The following is a 25,243-nucleotide window of genomic DNA, read 5'->3' as shown; positions in this document are numbered from 1 at the left end:
TCTTTGCATCCATCTGTAGTAGGGTTTCTCTGGCTCTCAGCTGTCTCTGCCTAGTAGCAAAGTGAAATAGATTGGGAGTTACTCTGGTAGATTGGACAAATGCAAATCCATGGGAGCAGACGAGACATATCTAAAGGTGCCAAGGAGCTGGCTAATGGGAACCCAAGGCTACTTCTTACCAACTTTCAAAAGTTACAGCAATCAGGGGATGTCCCTTATGACAACATCTTCAGAAAAGGCAAGAAGGATAATCCAAGGAACTACAGGCTGGCTAGCTTATCCTCAGTCCCCAGGATATTACGGGGAAAATCCTCTCAGAAGCTGATTTCTAGACGCACAAAGGGTAAAAAGGTGATTGGAAACAGCCAGCACAAGGTGACCAGAAGGAAATCATGCCAAATTAACCTGGCCACTTTCCTGTGACGATAAAGAGAAAGCCAAGGACATAATTTAGTTTGACTTTACCAAGGCTATTGACAGTCTCAAATAATATCTTTTTAGCCAAATCTGAGGAATCACGGAGAAGATGTGGAAGAACAGCTGGCTCAACAGTGGTTCAAAATGTAACCAAGAGCCAGTTATAAGTGATATGCCTAGATGGCTGATACTAGGGTGAATACTCCTGACATCTTCATCAAGAACCTGAGCTAGAACACATCCCCACCATGTTCGTGGATGATATGAAACAGAGGGGAAGCTGTCAACACACCAAAAGGCAGAGCTAATCACTCACAGGGACCTCAATGAGCTGGAGAAACTATGTTTGCAGCAAACCTGTAAGTCCCACACCTAGGACAGAAGAACACCATGCCATGAGTAGTAGGAGCTGAGGATCAATGAAGCAGGTAGCACAACTGCAGGAAAGGTGCTGGGGCAGCTCCAGTAGACAAGCTGAACAGCAATATACCCTCACAGCAGGGAAGGCTCACCATATATTGGTGAGCATTAGGAAAGCACAGTCAGCAAGTCGGGTCAGGCAAATATTCCCCTTTATTTAGCACTTGTAAAGCCAAGTCTGGAATGCTGCACCCAGTTTCAGGCTACTATGAAAGATGCTGACAAACTGGTACATCCAGCAGTGGGGGCTAGAGCACCTGATGTACCAAGTTGACAGAGTGAATTCTTTAAAGTCTTTCAAGACGAGTGAATATTTCTATGCATTTTTAAACAATCTAAAGGAGGGATAACAAAGTACCCTCAACAGAGGCAGAAACTTCTCAGAGTAGCAAAGAAAAAGAAGAATGGGCAACAGTCACAAGTTGTCACAAAGGAAGTTCAGTTAGATACAAGAAAGAAGTTCACAGGGCTGCAGAAACCGTTGTATTTCTCCCTCTTCAGATTTCAAGTTTCAGCTGAACAAGGTCCTGATTAACCTAATCAAACTACAGAGTTCACCTTCCTTAGAACAAGATATTCTATTAGATTACTTCCAGAGGTCCCTCTCCAACTTAAAATCATCACTTATTCCAAATCAATGGCATACTCTTCACCTCCTTCCTCACTACCTCTAAAATAAACATCCAATTTCAACAGCGTGACCTTTCTTTTACCTGCAGTTTTCCGATAATTCCTCACCACAACATACAGCAATAAATCCACCCCAACTTTAAACACATAATCTTTTATTGTAAAGTAAAATATATATGGAAGAAGGATACGCTGTTTTGACCTTAATGAAACCTGGCTTAATTCCTCAGACTGAGACAAATTTTATTGCCCAGATTAGAATTTTATAAGCAGAGAGGTTGACTCAATCTGGAAAGACATTAACAATTCAGCCGATACTTACAGCTCTCCAAGGCAAACAATGATGGGGTTCCTTGAGAGGAAAAAGCACTGTGGGGAGGCAGTAAGGTTAAACTTCCACCCTTTAGTACTAAAAAAATAAGACATTGTGAGTGTTTCGTGATGCAAGGTGTATATGGGGTAGCAATAGAGGACTGACCTCTCATTTATGTTAAACATTCATTTGAACAGCTGTCTCTGACTTGAACACATTAGTAAAAGTTCCTTTACATTCTGTTTTTACATAACCATTTTATTGTTTCAGCAACTTAAAGCTGGCATTAACAAAAACTATATACAAGAAGGGAAAACAGCTACTGCTTACATTAACTAATTCTAACAATCTTTTCTTTGAAAATGAGTAACTGACTTCAAGCCACAGATGCAACTCCTGCCATTGTCCTAAAAATCTCCCCAATTTTGCTTTCTGAAGCTTGGGGGAAGGTGGGGAATGAAATGACATCTGTGGAATATGCAGCTAGACAGTCTGTACAGATAGAAAAAGCATGAAAATTCTATCCCCCTCTCAACATAATATAGCCTCCCTCAGCTTTTAGTGGTGACCCAACTGCAGAAAAAGATCAGTAGCAAATATAAACATAGTGAAACCCAGCAAGTACAGCCATTAGAACTGAAGCAGTATTTTGTAAGCTTTTTCCAAGAAGCACACTTTAAATACAGAAAGTTAGTGAATTATGTGATGCTAAGCATTTTAATATTACGTGGCTACCAACAGTTTTAAAACTGCCCACAAAGTGATCTCCAACATCTTATGCACCTGCCTTGGGTAATCTAGGTGGGAAACTACAGATACCATCCAGGAAGCTAATTCTCCTTAGAACTGACCTGTAGGTGTTCACAGTAGTATCTGATTAATTAATAACAGTATTTATTTTAATGGAAAGATGAAGGTCAGATAAATTTTGGAAAAGATAATTCTGTCTCCAGATCACCTCTTTTAGTATTTTGCAAATAAACACCAGACCTCAGATTATATACTATTTTAATAGCATATACAGTGATTCCTCACTGACTGAGCATGATCCACTAACACTGCGTCCTATAGAAAAAGGGGGAAGAGGGAACAATTAGCGTTTCACACTGCACACTTGCCAGAGGATGCTGCATGGCCAGTCTTAGCTCTGAACATCCCAACTTCTGAATGCTTTCTTTGACTGCCTTATTTGTTTGTAAATATATATACATACACAGTTTTTTTGGAAACAGATGAATGACAGTGTAGCTCTAACTTGCTCTTCTTTCATGACAATTAACATATAATATGCACCTTATTTCTGGCACACAAACACCTCTTTTCCTGAGATGAAAACTACTTTTCTATTATGAGCCCATTTCCAAGCAGATGGGTACAGTTTTACCGCAATGTTTCAAAAAAGCTTACCAAAAAAAAAAAAATCTCATTTTAAGATTCCAATACCACAACCCATTTTTGAAGGAATCAACAATGCTACTATGAAAGAACAAAGGAAAAATAATCCCTAAAAATTGAGATAACGCCACCCAGCAGCAATGTGTAATCTGTGATCGTTAACAGTCAATCATTCAAAACCATAATAAGGATTTTATTAGACAAGCACTGAATAACCTCTGCATCACACTGCAGAAGCTTTTGACTTTAGTTTGTAAGGCTAGATACACAGTAAGGCAACCAGGACATTAGGATCAACTTCTTTCTTCCTCAGTCTGGCTGTATAGAAAAGTACTTGAAGAGTCTTGGCCTAAAGACCAGTCCAAACAGCAACACAGCTGACTGGCCCACTGATTCAAATCACCTCCCAGAAGGCTTACCAACAGAACATGGTCAGCAGTATGTCCAGGATGGACTTGTCCATTGCCATACCTTCTGGCCACCGAGATCAGTCAAACAAGTTAGCCAGCACAGAAGGAATTTCAGTCCTTGTGTATAGACTGTCTGGCTATTAGTTAATCCATGTGGGCTCAACTGAGGAAGCTACACAGTGATAGATGCTACTTAAACAGAAAAACATAGGAGTTATCTAAGGCCTAATAACCAATCTAGAGCTGCAAATCACATTACTGCAGCAAAGGCATATAAATTAAAACTATTTTAATTGTGAAGTTATTGAGAAACATGACTGCTTAAAACTGCAAAATAACATTTTGCAAAGTACCTTTAGCGTAGAAAGGTAACAAAGGTCTGCCCTGGACCCCCATGGTAGCATATAGAGAAAGCAAAACCAGGACATTTAAACACAGAATCCAGAGATTCAGATACACTATTCATTTGAATTACTGGAGCTTAAACACAAGAAAACAGGAATTAGATAAGAAAACACAGCAGAAGATAATCAACAAGAACACATGAGGCAATGTATATGTAACTGATAAATAAATTTGTATGCAAAAGGAAGTCACAGTTTAGATACGAGATGCAGGACCTCTGGACCCAACAGCACACCACCTGTACAGTAGTACATTGCTATGCTTGTCACTTACGATACTGCCCCATATAAGGTTTTATCTCAAACTCACTGCATAGCCACTGTGTGGTATGCTACAGCCAACTGTATTTGGTCCCTGAAAGAGAGGATTAGGATGACTCAATCACGATCAGTGGATTAGCAAGTCCACCCTAAATTAGAAAGGCAGGGTTGCCTGTGTGTCAGTACTCCCCACTATGTTAATAGCAGCCAGCAGGACTTAAAAGTATTGCTTCACATTGTAATTATTCTATTGCAAGCTGCCGCTGGAAAAGTCAGTCTCATTCCTTATTTTCCTTCCCTTTCCCCACTGCTCATTCCTAATGTCACTCTTGCATCGCATCCAGCCACTGTGCTGCCATAATAAATCCCAAGTTACTTCACAAGGGGGTGGAGAAGAGGCTAGAGGAAGAAGTTCCCTCATCAGATCATCAAGCTTATCCAAGATCACCCTGCAGCCACACACAATCAATGCATCCAAGGCATGGAAAACACAGGAACACGTCAGCTAGGTTAGAGAGTAACAGCAGAACTGCCCTTTCTGGCAGCATCCCACAGTTTGACTGTGTAAGACAAATGTACATCACAAATCAGTCTCTAAGAAAAGCAGACAAAACTAGATGTACAGCTTTGTTGCCTTGGACCAATAAACGCCACATCTCAGTGAGCTAACAGGCATCGTAAGCTTGCTCTAGTGCTGATCTGATCTGCCTGGCATACTAGAAGACTCTGGGGAAGAATTCCAGGGGTCAATTTAACTTCAAAGTAGTGGCTTGGGCCTCTTGGACAAAAACCTGCTCCTGTTAAGCTGAAAACCTCTCTATATGAACAGGCTCCCAACAGTCAGTAGTAATTTCCGTATCTTGGAATTCTGCATCCCTCATTTTTGGTATATTAGAGCAAAGCCTAGTGCTATTCACCTTCTAGACAAACAACAAAACTTTTCAAGAAGTATGGGAAACAGATACAGGAAAAAGACTGATAAATTCTTAGTTCTAGAGATAAGCAACAAGGGCAAATTATAGTAATGTTTCCTCCCCAAATATGAGGAGACATCCACCATTTCCCATGACTTATTTTGTATGATCATAGACTCATGCAAGTTGAAAAAGAGGTTTAAGAAAATCAAGTCCAAATGATGACCCTAACAACCACTGCATTGAAGTAAGGGCTCTTACTTCAATTCTCTCTTCCTCGGTTTCTTTTCCTTACATATGGGAGAAGCAAGAAACAAACTTTTCCTTGGCCCAGCCACAGTCTTCATTTGACAACTTAGGAAAACTACAGAACACATAACTCTGTATCTGGGCCTATTCAATAAATATTCTAACAAAATAAGAATCAATTCCCCCCTCACTTCCAAGTGAAGACATTTCTTTTTTTCTTTTGAAAAGTACAGAGAAACCATTTCTTGTTTCCATATTAAAAAAAAAAAAAAAGTTTTTTGAAGGTCACCAACAGAATGCTGAAGTACTTTAAGCAGCCTCATTCCAGTAACACAGTCATAAGCTTTCCATCACACGGCAGTCTGGGTGATCAGGTCACTGCTCCACAAAGAACAGGAGAAATCAAACAATTCCAAAGCCTCCATCTAAAACTTCTAAAACATCCAAGACATAGGTACAGCAAGTGAAAAAAAGGAGGAGTTTGCTTTGCTTTTTTTGTTATATGCATCAGAACATCACCTATCCTAAGCCAGAATGAAAGTTCTGTTTAGCCCAGTAGCCTGTCTGAATGTAAGCACATGTCAAGTAAACGGTGATAGCTGTCTGCTTCACCTTCCCAGAGACCCGAAGCATATGGATTTCCTGCTCCAGCCATTAAACATTTGCATTTAGGCCCAGTCATTTCTTCCTGGTCTTATTCAAATGCCTTTGGAAAACGAACTGTTAGCTTCTATAAGATCTTCTATAACTATACAGTAGACCTTACAATCACGCATAGAGAAAAAAATTTTGGTTTGGATCTACTAACACAAGTGATCTCCTGTTTTGTAATAAACAGTAAGATACAGCCATGTCTAACTCACTGGGTTTTGTGCTACTCATGATTTTCAAAACCTTCCACCATGCCGCTCCCTCCAAGTACCCGTTCTCAACACAAGTATCCTAATCCATTTGCTATCTCCTTCTGGAGAAGTATTCTTTACTTCTGATAACCCTTGTCACCTTTCTTTAGCTTCCAGAGCTCTGTTATGTCCTTGGTACTATGGTAATCTTTGGCAACCACTTTACTTGTTCAATTATTTCTCAACATTAAGCTGAAGCGCTCATGAACCTGTATAGAGATTTTGCCTCCCCCACGAAGACAAATGTTTCTCTTCACATATATTTATTTTCTCAGCCAGACACTCAGTACCCTAAAGGTTTTCATGTTTTTCCTTGTTTTTCTTACTAGGAATACAACCTCTCTCATCAGTATTTCTACCCTCTTTCCCAAAGAGGACAGCACAGACCCATGTAGTATTCCAAAAATTACTATTACTCATGCCCTCTTTTTTTATATTTAAACCAACTACCCATTTATGACAGAACTCCTTATTTACTGCACTACAGGTGTATTTCTTGAAGAGCCTCTGTATGGATGTCTAACCACAAACCTTTCAGTACAAAGCACTTCCAGACCAACTTTACACTAACCAACATTATTTGTGTGCCCAACAACTCTTTTATAGGACTCCACCAGCCATGTGCTACACGACTTGCCTTTATAAAAGGTATGTTAAATTTACATGTATTTATTGATTATTCTATTTCTCAGAATAGAATCTATGCTATTTAATCATATCAACCTTAACCACAAACAGCAGAAGAGTTAGTTTTTGTGATTATTGGTATGCATTTGCTCTGAGACTCAAACATGAGATTCCCTCAAAACTCTAACAGCTCTAATATGTCAACATCCTAAAACAGATATAAGAAACTAGACTGCCTGATTTATTTAATGTAAACACACATGTATGTACACCTTTTTCTTTTAAATAAAAAATTCTAGCATGTTCTATTGATGTACACACAAGTTAGCTCTCTATTTTTCTAAACCCTGTTTTAAATCTTGGAGGGTTTGGGGGGGTTTTTTTTGTTGTTGTTTTTTTTTAATTCTGGACTAGCTTGCACCATTTCTTATTGGAGTTACTGACTGTGATAATATACAGCTGTAATGACACCAGTTTTAAAGGCTGCAGGAACTCCAGCTATCTCCCTTTTTTTTTTTTTTTTTTTTTTTTTTTTTTTTTTTTTGCTTTTCCCCAGTCATCAGTTCAACATTACAGCAGCCCTGATACAAGCCACCTTTTCCAAAGGGGTTCCCTCTACTCTGGACATCACTCCAACTTCCTAATAAATCTAATTCCATTTTCCACTACGTCTTATTTTCTAAATATTGTTTTTTTCTCCTTCTCTTTCCCTCTCTGCTCCCAGATATGGTGCAAGGAACATTTCAGAGTGTGTTTACAAAATGTAAAGTAAAAACTAACAGTTCTTGGTTGTAAAATTAATACATTGCGTTACAGCCTGCTACTGAAGACAATGGACTCAAAGGAACTAAAGATTAATTGACATCTACAACAAAACATTTTTCAGAGAAGCCCTTTCTTAAGTAAAATTAACAAAGCCTGTTTCCTACAGGTTTGCATCCTCCTCTTCATTATTGCTGTTCCAAGCCCATGAAGGCTCTTCCATACAACCCTCATTTTGGTTCCCTCTCACATTCCTCAATTGCTGTCCCTTTGTCTCCTCATTCCTTGAGTAATGCCAATTACTTCTCACACTCTCTAATTCCCGAGTGAGAGCAAGACAATTCTATGCCTGCTGCCAAACCACACATGTACCAAGTGGCTGGCTGACAGACAGTGAGGTGGAAGGGTAGAGAGAAGAAACTGCAAACGATTTTGCCATTTGCTTCTGCTGATCATGACTCAACAGAGGAACAAACAGTCAGAGCAACTGTGTGAGCTTGTTTCCTGAGGAACCAAGGCAGAAATACACCCCTTGGCATCAGCCAAGATCTTCTCTCATAACTCTTCTAGCTTGTAGTCTTAAATCAGTCTAATTTTAAAGAGTGTTATACATTTTTTGGAAAAAAAAACAACTCACCGTTTTATTACGAAGTCTAATTATGTCAGAAACAGAGCCAGCTCCACAATATTCCATAACAATCCAGAGATCTGTGTTCTTAAAATAGCTGCCATAGTACTTGACAACATAGGGACTAGATAGGAAAAAAGTCAAATAGATTAATTCTTAGCAGGGAAGAAAAAATATCATAATCACAAGTATTGTTAGAAATTAGTTTGACACACACTAAAGAGCAAGTGTAATCAAATACACTTTTAAATTGTAATTCACTTAACTAATGCCCTGTTCAAATAGTCTGTTTATTAAAATAATAAAAGAACTAGTAACTCTCTCTCTCTCACAAGCTTTCAGTGATATTCAAATACAGACAGTTTTCCCAAACACCAGTCTTCTGATATAAAGCTTTGTTTTTCCTTCCTCTAAGGCCTCTCAATTTTTAACTCTTCTCACAAAGTTATTGGATATTTCCCTTCTTTGAGAGGATGCCTTGTTTTCTTCTCTCCTACACAAAAAAAACCCCATGGAAACTCACCCATGTTTTCCTGGTTTTGCAAGCATGAACTTATTTCAAGTATGGGGCTAGACCTCAATGTTAAACAGAATGTAGTGTTGGTTTGAACAAGACTTCTGGATTTGCAAATGTATTTCCATATTGAACTGTCTCATGTGAGGAGACAGTACTGTCATAAACAGAACATACTGCTTTGCTACTCATCAGTTTGTCACTTGACATAATACTTCCTTGGAAGCAATTGCAAAAGAAGGGCAGAAACAGATGTGGTAAATGTAACAATGATCATCCTTCAGAAAAGTGATTAGATGGTGTATTTATGGAAATTAAATGTTGGAGGGTTGGGGGTTTTTTTGCAGAAACTTAAGTAAAGGAGGTTACAGTTAGATTGCCATCCACCTCCTACAAAGTCAGGAAGTAAGATACTGAGATCTCAGACAGCGGCTTCTGGTCAGAACACCTGCATTGAAGGGTGGAATCAGACACTTGTGCTGATCCTGAAATACAATTCTTTGCTCCAAAACATTCGGCAGCAACGTGTTTTGTTGGAAAGCTGATGGAGGAAAAAAGAGCGGACCTATGGTTGATTCCTGCAACATGGTGCTATCTTTATAAAAGATGGTCAAAACTATCATCAAACTACTTCATTAGAGAGCAACTGTTAGTACTATAGCAACTTGCTTTTACAGAAGGCAAGGTTGGTCAGATCCCTCCCAACTAGTCAAAATGTCTACCATTTAGAAGTATGCCATACAGATCTTGCCTTTTATAAACTCCTGAAGTGAGGAAGGTTACTATTACTTCTGAAGGAAAACCCACTGGTTTTCATGACCGTATCTTGCCAGATCTACACTATGCTAGTGTTCCCAGCAAAAACTGGGTATTATTAAAAATCAGAACAAGATGATCTCTTGAAAATATCAAGTGCTGTACAATCTCAAAACACTGTTTAAATTTGCTTAAAGCCTCATCCCAGTTAACTACATGGGCCAGTCTTTTCCATATCAATAGCTTGCCTTAGAATCTACACTTTTTCCCCTTAAAAGAGCTTCAGCACATACAGTATAGCTAGTTCTAGCAACAGGCATGGAGGAGGAAGGAAGGGTAAAGCATTAAGACTTAATCACCTTCTATTTGAGATGCTGCAACAGCTCAGTGCTTCTCTATAACATCAGTGGAATCATCACATGTAAAAATAAAGCACTAAGAAGTGCACCATCCCTCCCGTCAGTACTGCACAGCACTCACTGTATTTGCACAAAGGCACACAATGTATATACAAGGACATGATGCAGGGCTGCAGCCCAACCCTTCTTTTCAACCAGAGAATGGCTGCATTTTGTCCAGTGAAGGAAGAGTTTGTGTTCTAAAATTCTCAACTCTAACTTTGGGGAAGGAGGAGGGGTGTGTATAAGTAATACAACAGTACACATCCACTAGATACCAAACGCAACATGTTGTTCAGAAAAAAAGTAGAAAAAAAAAACGAACAAGGGCAGAGAAAAGCGGGGCAGGACACAAAAATAAGATGATGAGTAGGCCTACATAGGACAACAATGAAAATGTCACAAGCAGCATAGTGTATAAAGAAAAGTGAAAAATTCAGAAGATTCTCAAGTATCACCAGTTCTTTCCTCCATCAGTATATTTCACAGACATTTGGTTTAAGTATCTATTTCAACCCTGGTCTAGTACTAACAGACTAACTAACATACTACTTCTTGAACCTACGCCACTGCTTCCAGTCAGCTCATGTGGCTCAAACCCCATGCAGCAACTAAGGACGGCTACCCTATCATTGGCCCCACAGAAGAACTCCTTCTGAGAATTCATAAGGTACTATGGCACTATTTTCTAATTTATTTAATGCCTTCCTTTATGTACAGGGAAAGAAACAAAGCTGAGGAGATAAAAAGAAGTAAGAGCACAGCAACAAAAAGAATCAAAGTAAACATATTGTTAACTACTCTTCCAGTGCAGAGGAAGAGTTGAGGACCTACTCTGGGGATCAAATCTAGTTCTACAGTTAAGCAGACAAAGAAAGATTGCTGCTTCCTTTTTAATCTGTATCTGTTAAAAACTCAGCTGGCCAGACAGACAAAAAAAGTCTCATAAGGACGAAAAGGATTAAGAGGAGCCCAAAAATACCAGTAGGTCCCAAATCCTTTTAATAACACCTGAAATGACCTTATCACGCATCTTTGTGTAATGTGGGAAAAAAAAACTTAAATCCTTCCTTTTCCTTCCATTTCCCTGCCTACATACTTAACAACCTTCTAGCTTCCAGAGCACTCAGTGCCAGAAGGGAATGGCTTACAAGGTTCAGTGTGTTCATAGGTCACAAACACTCAGATCAGGGCTTGGGCTTGCTGGCAGAGGTTCTAAAGAAATTTGAAGAACAGTTGCATTCTCATATACTAGATATAATGTACTCCAAGGTCTCTACCTCTATATTTAAGGATAAATATCTGAATCTTCTCTTCTCCTTCATGACCCCATAGACAAGATCATGCTGTGGAGTGGTACAATCAAGCTCTATCTAGCACCTGAGCAAAACATTCAGCAACAAATCTGAATGAATTCAGACTGCCTTAAAAGGATTATCTTTAAATCTGAGATGAGTACTGCTCATTGCCAAACGAGCAAATTTTTCATTTAAAGACAGACAACACCGAAACACCACGAAAGCACAAACACAATTCAGAAGTAAAAGACCACTTGCTATAATACAATTCACCAAGTTCATGACTAAAGCAATGAATATTTTATTTAAAATTTCACCTAACTAGAGAGTGTAAAACTTTCCTGTTTGCACTTCAGGTAACAAGCAACAGACTCCTGTATCACTCAGACATGAATACTCACCCTAGTAAACCTGATTTTGAAGTTACAGCCAAAGACTTAAAAGATTATCTCCCAAAAATATACAGATAAAAACACTGATAACTCCATAGAAGAAAGGAAATGCCAATTAATTTCTACATCCTTGCAGACACTTGATGTTAATGGAATTCCTATAACACTAGCAATCATAAGATACTTTGTGAACAAGTGTAAGGTAACAGTCCTTCTTCAAAACTATTACCAGACTGTTCCCTTTTTAAAGGTTAAGTTCCTGCATGAAAGAGGCAACCGACAGAATACCATTTTGTAAGTTAAACTGCTAGCTGTTAATCTTGTGCCAGAAACATCTTTATCGATCTTATGAAAAAAGTAACTCAGAATTCACACAGCCTATGATATTTACAGGAAATACTAACCTTTGGGCTTGCCAGTGCAAGCAAAGTGAAGCAAGCATGGAAAATTCTAAGCAGAAGCAAGTACTTATTCCTTCATCAGTTTCTATTAGGGACACTATTTGTATTTCCTTCAATCCAAACTAAGGATAGCAGGAAACTGGCAAAGTGGTTCCTTTCAGCAAATCGTCCAACACAAACTGCTTTAATTTTCCATGCAAAAAAAAAGTTTGCCGCTGCATATATTTCAGCTGTATTTACAAGTACAAACACATTTTCACGTAGACTTTTTGAGAGGGAGCAAAATTGTCATACCTACCTGTCACACTGTTGCATTATAGAGATTTCTTTAATTATTTCTTGAAGATCTGACTCCACGGGGACCTGTTTAATTGCTACAACTTGTCCAGATTCTTTGTGTATTGCTTTAAACACACTACCATAAGACCTAAAAAGAGAGAGTTTAAAAATTAGAGGGGGGGGGGGAGAGAGAGAGATATAAAAACCCTGTTTCTCATTTCCATTACGCAGAAACTTTTAAAAGTCACAGAAGCCATATGTTCACACAGAAGTATGAGGGATTTTTCAGGCTGCAAAACAATCAGTTCTATCAGGACTTCAGGAAAGACATACCTCTGAATAATAATCTTTGTCAAGATGTGGACTAACTCCAGTACAGATGCAAGCACCTTTGCTGCCTTAATAAAAAAGGGACATCAAAATGCACGGATGTATTTGGGGAAGCATGAAAGTCTACTGACACATGCATTTGCTTTATTATCAAAACTTGCCTAGGGAAGTATTCCTTAGGACATTTACAGTCACTCTGTCTGTAACTTAATATTCCAACACATGCTTTATATACCATTTCCCTCTGATCCCATCCCTCATAAATAGCTGCACTTACCCTTCACCAAGTTTCTCCAGAACATCAAAGACTTCTTCAGGCTGTTTAGTTAAACTATCTTCACTTAGCTTTTTCAGTTTGCTAAAAGACAGACAAAAGTTATTTGTTTGTTTGTGGGAAGGAAAGACACAGAACTCAAGCAAATTTTCATACAAATCAGCGGACAAAAAAAAATACACTCCAATGAAAATAAAATGCTTAAAGTGCAGTAATAAAATTTTAATCAACCATCATATGATGAAGAAAGTTATAACAACTTTTGTCATTATCACTTTCCCACTAATGTTTGCTCAATTCAAAGCAGTATGGGACCAATTCACTGTCCAAGCCACTTCCTTTGCTGAAGCAGAAACAGCCAAAGGCTACTGTAAAGTTCACCATTAGTCAAAAAGCAGCCAGCATGCAAACACATGCTCATTACTGCCTAGACTACACCATGCTGTTATTTAAGAAAGTATAAACCAATCCTTCGCCCACATGAGGTATCCACTTTCTAAATGATACCACTCATAAGCCAGTGATTTACATCAAGTTAGAAAAACTTGACTGTAGTCAAGATGACTCTGGGAGCAGATGGTAGCACTTCACCTTCACAGGTGGCAGCAGAACATTGAACTTCCAAGAGCTGAGTACTCTTAAGAGTTGTTGGAGCAGTCCTTTTTGCATCTTTTTGAAGTTAAAGGGACAGGTGCAACAAAATATCTTGTTACATACCACCATATTTTGCCCTCCAGTTCTCTCTCACGCAGTCTCAAAATCACTCAATATCACCCTACTATTTCTCCTAGCACCTTCAACTCACTCTTACCACTGTCCTTTGTCCTTTACAAGCAGCCCTAGCCTTTCCTTGGTCTCCAGCATTCCAATCTACCCAGCCCTCCAGACTCCAGGCAGGTCTCTGAACACAACTTGGCTGCAAGCTTGCAATGGAGCCGACACTGAACATAGACCAGGAAAATACAACCACAGACACATTGCAGTGATGCTGGGTAGCTGCAACACATAAATCCTTCACCCTAAAAAAGTTATAGGGAATTTTGCTGCAAGATTGAATCAAAAAGTTCACATTACATGATAGCCAAGGGTACTTTTAAAGTAGAAGATGAGGGGAAGAATAGCTAATGCTGTAGTGTTAGATATAGACAATGTATTCCATATGCAGGAGGAGGAAAAAGGAAACAGGAAAAAAAAAAAAAGAGAAAAAAAAAGAAACTTTGAAGCACAGCAGATCATTGAGAATTTATGGAAAGTAAGTTACCCTGTGACATCTTCCTGGAAGTTAATACAAAATAGGGAAAGGCAGGCACAGACAGAAAAGATTATAAAGTCTTAACATTGGAAAAATGCATTCAAAAGAAACTCCTTCATATGAAGGGATGCAATTCTGTGATATAAAGAACTAATAAAAATTAAAGTGAAACGACTGATGAAGGAATTCCCGAGTCAGAAGAGACTTGTTACTGCCAACCATCTAAGTGAAGACAAAAATTTAAAGTAATTGTATAACCACACAGGTCATATGGATTGGTGTTAAACAAGGAAATTAAGGGGGGTGGGGGCAGGGAGCATACATATTTATATATCAAATAACTATTTCACAGATGTAGCAATGACATGAATACAAAAAGCATCAACAATCAATAAGGAAGGGTGCATGAACTGCTGTAAAGACCATAGAGTTTGCTACAGCAAACAGGCAGGAAGCTGGAAAGCACATGTGTTTAAGGGAGAATAAAAATCTCCACAGCAAAGGAAAGGCACAACTTATGAACACTAAGAAAAACAGCCAAAAACTCAAATGAGAGTAGCTAAATGAAGTCTGCAAGAGTGGCCTACAAATGAAACACAGGAACACATAACAGCTCAGCTTGCTTTTTCACCCTCTCTTCACTTGTTAAAGACTAGGAAGCAGAAAGCTGGAACTTAAATCTTGCAGGGAAGCACATGTTTAAAAACTGAACAAGTGTAAGTTGAGACAAATAAAGAGGGGGGGGGGAAGATTTTGTAGACAGGTATTAAAAAACAAAAATTATTCATTTTGCTTCTTTTTTCCTCCCTCTGATCAGGTTATCTGCAGCCTTAAAGGCAACATTCACAGAGTAAGCTACCATAATCATCCTCTGCTTACTATACCAGCAGAGCCTCAAAAAATAAAAAGCATGACCATTAGCCAAGTCTCTCACTTGATCGAAGAGCTGAGTAACAGAAAACGTACTCAACAGAACAACAGAAAGAATGAACTTTTTAGTAACTGCAAAAAAATGGAAAACATACAGTTTCCTCTCAACCAAAGATGTCTAAGAAGAAAAGACTTCCACCTGCCCATCAAAAGAGCAATGCCTGCTAAAATGAGAAGAAAAAAAAAATAAAATCCATACTAAAAGGGTTCCAGCAGCACCATTAACGCCAAGGCATTGGGAGCGCTTGAGAAGAGTTAGGGTAAGTCACAAACTGCATAAATGGATCAAAACCAATGCCACTGTCAAATAACAGATTTATCTGGAGCACTTGAGAAACAACCAGGAGACCAAAGAGATAAGCATTCTGTAGTTTTAAAACTACATTCACATTATTCAACTCTTACAAATGTGTTACAAGATCAAATAATACTTAACACTAAGGCAGCTTATAAGATCAAATAATACTTAACACTAAGGCAGCTAAACGATAAACCTATTTAGAGGAAGAAAGACTCATCAATCTCAGGAATTTCAGAGTACAGATGCTAGGTCCGATGTACAAATTACAGTATTAACACTACATTCTTTGAACCACAGAAAGATCCTAATGACTCAGACTGTTCAATGATTTCTATTTCTAGAAGTTTAATAGAATTCCCAGCTCTTTAACTACAGAACAGCATGCAATATACCCTGAAAGGGTTGCAACAGAGAAAGCATTTATGATCACGAGAAGCAAGGAGGAGGAAGATGACTGTTGTAACTGGCTGTAAAGCACTAAGTAGAAAAGAAGACTAGAAATATTATCTCATTGGTTAAAATAAGCAACTAAAACTTGGGACAGAGAAACACATCTAAAACTTCAGAATTAGCTCCTTAATCAGGAGTTGTTCATGTATGTGCTACTACCCACACTTTTAAAAAATGTGCAAGACAAGATTTAGAGTCAAACATTTCAGAAGGATCACTGCTTTTTTTAAGAGCATTAAAGTGTTCTACATGAGAAATGACTACTATGATCACCCAGCAAAATGCTTACCCGCTAAGGCATGACTAGAAATACGAGGGGAGCAGGAGGGAGACAAAACTGAAGAGACAAAGGGTTCAAGAACAATCGGAGAAAAAGGTGTTTCAGTCGCTCCCTCATGGGCGTGCTGCTTTCATAACACAAGCATTTAAATCAGAGCAAATAAATCAGTAGATTCAGGCACTGTATCTGTGAGAAAGTCTAAAACTGATGCGTGGAAGACAAGTATAAAACCTAGGTAAGAAGTCATTCTGGGTTTTTTTCCCTAGAAAATTCTCATGTAGTGACTATGGGCTATTTCAGCCATCTTCCAGAAGGAAAGTTGTTCCTGAAGGCAGGACTAACTAAACTACAATACAACAAGAGCTGTCAAAAGGATCTTCTTAATTCCAAAAAGGTTTGATGTTCTGCATAAGACCTGGTCTCTTCAGCAAGAAAAACACATCCTAGCAAAGAATTTTACTTCTATAAATCCAGCTCACAGGAGAAAACATTCACACTTAGCATGACGAGAATCTTATGCATCATTGAATACATCGGCAAAACTCCACATAATTAAATGTGGAAAAGCCTAGAAACAATGAGAGGGACCCAAGACTACCAGTCATAGCATAAAATCAGAAAAATCTGAATTGGGATCTGAAAGAGCGAAAGCTATTTCACACACACCCACACCCCCAACATGAAAAAACAAAGTATGAGTTTAGTGCCCTACAGTCATTGCTTACAGATTTCAGAAAAATAAATTGGTGATGTGCCACAGAGATAGCCATAAAAAAAACCCTGAAAGCTAACAAAAATGCAGGACTAAAGAATAGAACTCCATCAATGACTGTCATCAGTTATGGAAAACTGGACGGCTGCTCCATGAAACATGAAGATATGTGCTTTATTTTGCAGAACTAGCACATTGAAATACTTAAAAGAGAATGGCTGGGATCAATTATGCTGATATCTTAAAAGAGAAGGTATCAAGAGAAATCACTGCAGGCATCAGAAACAGAGGTGGCATGTGAAAGCCTCGAGACAGTTACATTGCTTTACACTGTTCACACAAGTAGAAGCAAGTTTAAGACAGTTTACATTATTGTATTGTGTACTATATGTTCAGTTTTCTACCAATAAAACTCAAGTAAACTTACACTTCTGTCCCATCATTTTCAGGAGGAACTCAACAATTGTCATCCATTTGACCTTATGTGCCCATTGATGTGAACATTAAAAACAGCGTATTTTTCACACAAAGCTCATATTTTTAAAATGTTTCGCCTTTCCCACAAAACTTGAAAAGTCACATTTTGGTGAAAATTAAAACTGCCCAAGTTCAAAGAAAGGACTGGAAAACCTCGATCAACACACTCCATGCTTGTTAAGCAGCCTTTTATTTGGCAGCAGTGTGCAGAAGATGGGCAAAATTAAAGATTAAGTATTTGACAGAATTCTGTCTCTAGCTACTTTTCCCCTGTATGCAACCTATCTCCTGGTACATGAGTATGCCAACATAGACAGACAAATGCAACAGTAATAACACATCTGAAAACATCTGAAACAGTTAAAAATTCAGATGCAAGAAAACACTGTGTCAACTACCGCACAAATTGTTCAGTATAAAATCAGAACACCTACTCCAATTACTTTCAGAAGTAAACAAAATTATACTGAAAAGGACTCCTCCTTAGAAGTCTCTGTTACTGTTGCAATACACGGGTCAAACCAGGAAAGCTAGTGATTTTGACAGCACCCCCACTGAAAAGCCACAGTGGCCTAGCCTGTCACTTGGGCATCATCACTGCTACTTTCTGAAGGGCTGTTTTAAAGATTTACACAACACACAACCGCGTTGTATATTCCTTTACAGGGAAAGTGGGAATAAAAGTGCCCTGTACCTGTAAGGGAACACTGGGATTCTAGGATACCCATGCAGCTTTGAATGTTCAGATGAAATTCTTGCTACCTCTAGATTAATGTGTTGCACCACAGGTATGGTAATAGATCCCTGTCAGTAACCGCTCCTGAGGACAACAGGCCACAAAGTAGCCTAGCACCCACATCTATTTCACCAAGTAAACATGGCACATCCATTCCAAGCCACCACCATATCCAAGGCAGGGATCAAAAGATAATCTGTACTCCTTCTGGACTTGCAAAAAAAGAAGGTGGCCTAGCAGAATGGTTGGGAATAACAAACAATCAGAAAATGGTAAAAAAAACACCAAACAAACAAACACACACACACAGATAAAGGGGATACATATACACATTTATAAAAACTGAGTTCAAATCTTCCCTCCCACTGAAAAAACAAATCCATTAAGTTCTCATCACATTCAAATTTCCAGAAATAAGCTTCAAAAAACATGGGAAATACAAAAATGTGACAGAGTTTATAAGTTCTCTCATCACCTTTGTAGTTCTTCCTGACCCAATCTAAGGATTTAAAGAGCTCCTCACTTTCAATTAGGCTAGACAATATACCTCCAGCTAGGTAACAAGGTCAGAGCAAACCCCAGATCTTAAAAAAAAATAATAATCTTGTAGATTACACTAACTTCAAGTTTTACATTCAATCCTTTGACATCACCAGATCTCAGCCTTCACAACAGCGCTGGTAACGTCGATTACTCCTCAGACATTCCGATTTCCTGTCCCAAATCCTTGCTGGTACCTGTCCTACTTCCTTTATTTGAGACATGCAGCACTGTCAGCCTGAAACTACAGTGTAGTCCTGTCCCTCCTCACCCCATTACCTGCTAAAACCACTCTGCATAACAACTAGAAATCAGTTCTTGGTCAGAATTTTCAATAGTAAATACTGTTCCACTGCCTGCTAAAAATGCTCTGCATTGACAACTACTAATCAATTCTCGGTTGAAGTTTTCAAGTAGTAGATATTGTTATTTAATGCATTATTGGAGAGAAAACAGAAGTTCAAAACTACATTCTTCTCAAGTCCTGTCATCCTGCAGGAAGTTGTTTCAAAGAATTTTAAAGGCTTTAAATGCAGAATGTAAACATTTTAAAGTAGAACATAAAAACTGATTTATTATCTTCTACCACCAATTTACATCGTGTAGTGCCTAGATTTTTCATTACATTAACAGGAAGCAAGAGTAAAATACTTGGAGCTCTAGGACAGTAAGTATAGATGTAAACTGGGTAACTACATTCTGTACACCACACAACTACATTCTATGTAGTATGTAACTACATCCCAGAAGGGATTGTTCCAATTTAAATATGCAATTAAATATAATACGATTAAATACAGGTAAAGCAAAATTATTTTGTGCACTAAGATGACAGTGTCACATTTAAAGCAGAAGCTCACGGTTTCACATCATTACACATGCACACAGAAAGAAGTCAAATGATAAATGCTAACAAAAAAAACCACACAAAAAACCCAAAAACTCAACCACGTAGTAATTAGTATGACCAGGTAACCTATGTATTTCTGAAAACACACAGACCGTGGGGATACTCTTGATTTTTGCCTCTTCCCACTCTCTGATTTGCAATCGCAACTATGCAACCCCCACCCCCACAAGCATCCCTCCACCAGCAGGACACAAGGGCACTTTCTAACGGGGAAAAATAACTACTTATGTCGGTCTCTCCCATAGACTGAGCTATAAAGCACACAGACCCCCAGGCCACAAAGGACTCCTCTCAGCGATGAAGTTCCCCTCATTTCGCATTAAAACGCTCCTCTGGTAACTCCCCCAGCCCCTAAGGACGTGCCTCCACCTGGAGGTTTACCCAGGGCGGTTATTTCGAGGGCGCGCACCCACACACCCCAACACCACACAACCCCTCCGGTCGCCAGGCGGGTCTCAACCCTCGCCCTCGCCCCACCGCCCCCCTCACAGACCCAGGACCAGAAAGCCTCCCGAGGCCTCCGGGGGGTCGCAGGAGAAGCGAGCTGGCGAGCGACCGAGCCGGCCCATCCGCCCGCTCGCCCCCCCGGCCCAAGGCCTCATCCCGGCCGCGCCGCCGCGCCCGCTTCCGGGAGGGGAAGGGGCCGCCGGGGAGGGTCGTTACCTCTTGGGCGCTGCCTGCTCCATGCCGCTGCTGGGGCCCCGGCCCCGCCGTCCGGAGGGGGGCTCCCGGCCGAGCCCCTGCGCACCACCGGGCCAGCAGCCGCTAAACTCCTCACAACTTTCGCCCGAGCTCGCTGGCCCTTTAAACGGAGCTCGCGCCCTCCCTCGGCCGCCGTCGCTCCCGGCCTCTCTCAGGCAACCGCCACTACCGCTACCTACCCGGCTGCCGGCGGAGGCCCGCCCCCCCGCGCCTCTCAGTGGCCACAACCCGTGCCATCGGAAGCGCTGATAGGGCGGCGCGGAAGTCGCTCAGCGCGGCAGGAGGGACGAGGCCACTCCCCACCGCGGGACGAGCGGGCGGTGCCGCGCCGCCGGGAGGAGAGGAACATGGAGGCGGCGAGCTCCCGGCAAGCTTTGCGCGACTGCGGCCCGCGGGGCACGCCGGGAGGTGCAGTCCCCTCCGGGAACATACCCTACCCGTTCCCGCAGGAGCGACGCCTGGGGGAGCCTGGCCAACCGGGAGGCGAGGGAACAGGGACCCGGGGCCCTGAAGCGCCGCCGGCGCGACGGACAGCCGTTCCTCCCCCGCGCGCTAACCTCATCCCCCGACGCCGGGAGCTGGGCCGTGGGTAGGCGCAGGCCTGGGGCTGAGCCGCGGCCTGAGGCGGAGGCCGAGGGCGGCTCTTCCCGGCGGCCGCCCCCGGGCCCCGCCGCCTCGGGGCAGCGCCGCCGGGCGGGCCGCGCCTTCCATCCGCCTGTCTGCGCCAGCCGGGGGCGGCCGCGCTCGGTGCGGGCCTGCCTCCAGCCCCTCCTTGAACCCTTAAACCGCTTCGTGGACAGCTGGCTCCGGAGCACAGCAGGGAGGGGGCCTGAGGTTTGTCATGGTCGGACCAGGGGGCTGCTCTCCGCAGCTGGCTCGGGTGGCAGGGTGCAGCTTTGGAGTGAAGAACGCTGGCAGCTTGGCGCTTTTTAATGCCAAAGCATACAAGGTACCCAGCAAAGCCATAGGAAACTGCCACATAATTATTCAAGCAGCAGAGTTAAGGCCACCAAGTACCATCTGATAGTTACCTGCAATTTCTCCACCTTACAACTTCTGACTTTCTGCTGTTTGTGTAGCAATTTAAGATGCCAACTGAAAAAGCATATGAGTAGGTCCGGCCAAGTCAACACAAGGAAAACTTAAATGTTCAAGCAGTTTCTGTATGCTTTCCTGAAAGTAGGTTTATTTGCATAACGAATGGAAGTTCATGGTAGTGAAACACTTTGTCAAGATCCATAAAAATACTGAGATGCCCCAAGTTTCACTTTGAACTGATTTTACATGTACAAGCATAACAGCACTGCTCCCTAAAAAAAAAAAAAAATCCACACTCCATACCTAATTTCATCTCTTTTGATGTGCATTAGCAAGGGAATTTTGAATGACTGAAGTCCTACTATTGTGCAAGTCCTCTACTTTGACTGAGTCAATCCAATCCAAGTTGACTCACTGTGGTTGGGCTAAATGCACAATGGTAATATTGAATGAACCCGAAAAACAAATCACACACCACCATATGACCTTTCAGGTTTCTTTGTTTTTCTGAGTCATGGAAAAACTGCAATAGAACATCTTCCTTTGCACAACACGTTAATGTGGAGCTCTTCCAAGTATAATCCCACAAGCCAGAGTGGCTCACCAGCAGTACTGCCAGATGTGTCCATGCCACAGACAACAGTTTGTAGGAGATGCCAAAAAAAACACCCAGGAGAAGGAGCCAGTGGATGCCTCAAAACCAGTGTGGTAGAAGCACATTACAAAGTAGTCAGGAGGAATCCTGCAAGACTTCCCATCTCCCAGTTCTAGGACAAGAGGGCTCAGGCAGGTAGAAGATGCCACATGGCTAGCATCCAACTTCGTTTTACAGGATGTTTGGCTATACCCACGGACCAATTATTACTTACATTTCACCAATTTCACCTAATGAAGGGTAGCCTGACATCCCTATTTGGCTGTGATACTCCTGGAGTGCAGGGGCTGTCTCCATATCCTTTAACACAAATCTTTAAGGCAATATTTTGTTCAGGTTATTTCAGAGGAGGCAGGTTTTTCCAGCTCCTCCTCTCCAGTCAAGGCTGTAACAAACTATACATTCAAGCAAGGAAAAGGAGCTTTGGGAAAAATACAGGTACTATATTATATTTGTAACAGCAAGAAAGAAAGGGACCCAATAAGTGCTCCCTCTCCCCTTTCACACGTGTATTTCTTTCTCTGGAAAAAGTTTGGTTAAGCAGCCTGATCTGCCATTCTTCCCTTCCCCTTTAACAACACTTGACAAAAACCAGTCTAAGGAAAATTTGTCCATGAACAGCAGATTCAGATATTCACTCTCTTAACTCAAAATTATTTAATACCACAGTCCCCACTCCCAGAAAATACCCTGACTACCTGATAACTGAGGAAGAAGGGAGCAGGAGTGTTCTCCACCTATGCCACTGAAGAAAGGAAGGTGTGAAAAACCAAACATGCCTGTGCTTTATTCAACTGCCAGCACACTTTCTAAGTACATTTATGTCGCAAATAAAATACCAATAAGAAGATAATATATATACCGTAGTATTTTTCAAATCACTTTATTCATCTCTTATAATTTCAAATGGTATTTTTAGTCAATTGTATTGGAATAAATAACACCATTTCACCTTTCCCCTGCAACATGAATTTGGGAACTGTGCTGTGAAATATAACACTGATTTGGTATTCATTACAATACTGTACCTAGCCACCAGCAAAGAAGGAACTTTGAAAGGGAAAACAGACTGCCTCTGTTCTACTACCTCATTCAGGCTTTCGAGTCAAGGGAAGTCTAGATGTTCTGGAGGCATGAATATGCTATGAGATTGCTGGTGTCTAGACAACATGGAGATGAGGAAGTTGCAGACAATCTACATGAGTATTCCCATGATTTCTTCCAACAGTGGAACTATATAGCACATCTAAGAAGGCAGGTGAGTAAGAAAAGGTTTAATGTAGCCCAATCTTAAAAATAGAGGAGAAAACTGAATTACTCTTTTTCTTCTGAAGTATTTATCCACTTCACCAGTTCATCAGCATGCACTAGGACTCCCTTCTTTGCAGAACTGGCATCGACATCAAATATAATTCCTTAGACCAAAGGATGGATGAAGGCCATACTTAGATCTTGAGTACTATAATTATTCTATATTATAATGTAGTTTTGTAAACAGATAAAATAATTTATATTATAATTGCCTATACTGCAATGGAATCAGGAATCACAATGGCATGGGCAAGTATGAGGTACTGTATAACTACAAACTAAGCCAGTCCCCAAACCCCTAAATATATGACCAAAAAAGTTCCAAGATGTCCATCCTGCCTCAGTTGCACATAATTCATAATAAACCAGAGAAGGATAAAATTACTTGAGAGACTCGTGTATGAGTTTCTAACAGGTATTACTAATGGTAAGATTTAAATTCCAAATATATACTTCAAAGCCGTTCATAAACATCATGTAAATAAATTATGTATGTTATAGTGTAGCAGGGACCTTATCTAGTTACTTTGGTAGCAAATAAAAGCAGCATTTACTTCAGAACGTGTTCGATTAGGCTCATTTAAACAACATGCGTTGTAACTAATACATGGTGCTACTAGAAAACAGCAGAATTAATAGTACATGTTTTCCAAGAGATGCATGTCACGAACACCTTATGGTCTCCAAGCAAAATACCCGTAGTCCCTCATCACTTCCATGGCACTTTTCACAACCTAGCTCTTTTCCCCATATGCTTTCTACCCTTTCACTGCAGTAGCCCCTCAGTTCTTTCACAGAGTCCTCGGTGCTCTCTCCCCCAGTGTCCCCTGTTATCATTCCACAGTAGCTCTGTTCACCGCCTCGGCACACCAAACCTGCAATATCCTTACTGCCCGCACAGACCCCTCAGCATGTCCCCAGCTCTATGCTCCTTAAATCCCCTCCACATCGCTGGTATCTCACCATGCCTTGGCCCACCCCAACATTACCCCACGGAGTTACAAGCATCCTGTGTCTGCATCATAATCTCCTGTTTAGCTTGTAGGAGAAGATGTTTAACTTGCAGGAGAAGGCTGCAGATCCGTCCACAGTGTGGTTCCAAACCCAGCACCTAAGGACAGTTTCCCTTTTCCCTTGCTGCGGGGTGGACAGCCCCACAAACACAGCATTCCCTCCTCTACCCATCACCTATGAGTTTCATAAAAATAAGAACTTACTATAATTACAGACCACCAGCTTTTCATCAAACGTGACTAATACTGGCCAGCTAAGTCACTAATGATTGTGAAGGGAAGAAAGGCAAGGAATGGCAGGCAGGCACCAACAGAATGAATGCACGAGCCTTCCTTAGAAACCAATTCATAAATTCAGTAGACAAATAGTCAACAACAACATGTTTGCATGTCTCTCCCTGTGACTGCCTGATAGCGATCTGGTATGCTGAAAGTTAAGGAAAAGGCCTTGAATGAAATACCAGCTTGTTTATACAGAAGATAAGAAAAACTGACTTCTGCCTGTATTTTTTCCTACCTATCATGTCTAATGTGAAGTAACCTTGAAGGCTTATCTAAGAATTTGTTATACACTTTCCTAACCCTGTCAGTCATAAAATAGTTTTAAATAAAATACCAAAAGAACATCATCTTCTCAAGTTTGGACTACAATTCAGATTTTTTTAAAGTAATTTTTTAATCAAGCTTAGGAATAAAGAACAATTGGGATTTATTTCTTCTCCTGAATTATTCACATGATGTCACATAAAAGGAAATTGACTATTTACTAGTCCAGCAAAAGAAATATGCAGAAAATAGTCAGGAAATATAGGTACAGATTCTGCCATCTTTATCCACTCTATTAAAATCAGCATGAATCACAGAATTCCTACTTGATGTTAAAAAGAGCGGTAAAAACCCTCAATACTGAAATATTAGCTGCCCTGCTGCAATTCCTCTCACTACCTGGTATACATTATTTT

At 40.6% G+C, this 25,243-nt stretch overlaps 1 protein-coding gene across 4 annotated transcripts in view; it reads right to left on the bottom strand.

Annotated features, from left to right (window-relative positions):
* Positions 1-21,263, bottom strand: part of STK3 (serine/threonine kinase 3) — a 138,539-nt gene extending 117,276 nt beyond the window's left edge. Inside the window, exons 1-4 of one of the 4 annotated variants that reach the window (XM_055799123.1) lie at positions 20,822-21,263; positions 12,978-13,058; positions 12,390-12,518; positions 8,342-8,456 (exon numbers count right to left, since the gene is read on the bottom strand). In XM_055799123.1, coding sequence (XP_055655098.1) covers positions 8,342-8,456; positions 12,390-12,518; positions 12,978-13,058; positions 20,822-20,826 — 330 coding nt within the window. In that variant the 5' untranslated portion in view covers positions 20,827-21,263. Of the gene's footprint in view, positions 1-8,341; positions 8,457-12,389; positions 12,519-12,977; positions 13,059-13,565; positions 13,697-20,225; positions 20,461-20,821 lie in introns of those variants that run through there. The other 3 variants (XM_055799126.1, XM_055799122.1, XM_055799124.1) reach the window with 3 other exon arrangements.
* Positions 21,264-25,243: the final 3,980 nt, after the last annotated feature.

The sequence above is a fragment of the Falco peregrinus genome, chromosome 3 (genome assembly GCF_023634155.1).
Source record: "Falco peregrinus isolate bFalPer1 chromosome 3, bFalPer1.pri, whole genome shotgun sequence".
Lineage (NCBI taxonomy): Eukaryota > Metazoa > Chordata > Aves > Falconiformes > Falconidae > Falco > Falco peregrinus.
This window is presented reverse-complemented; position numbering and strand designations above follow the sequence as displayed.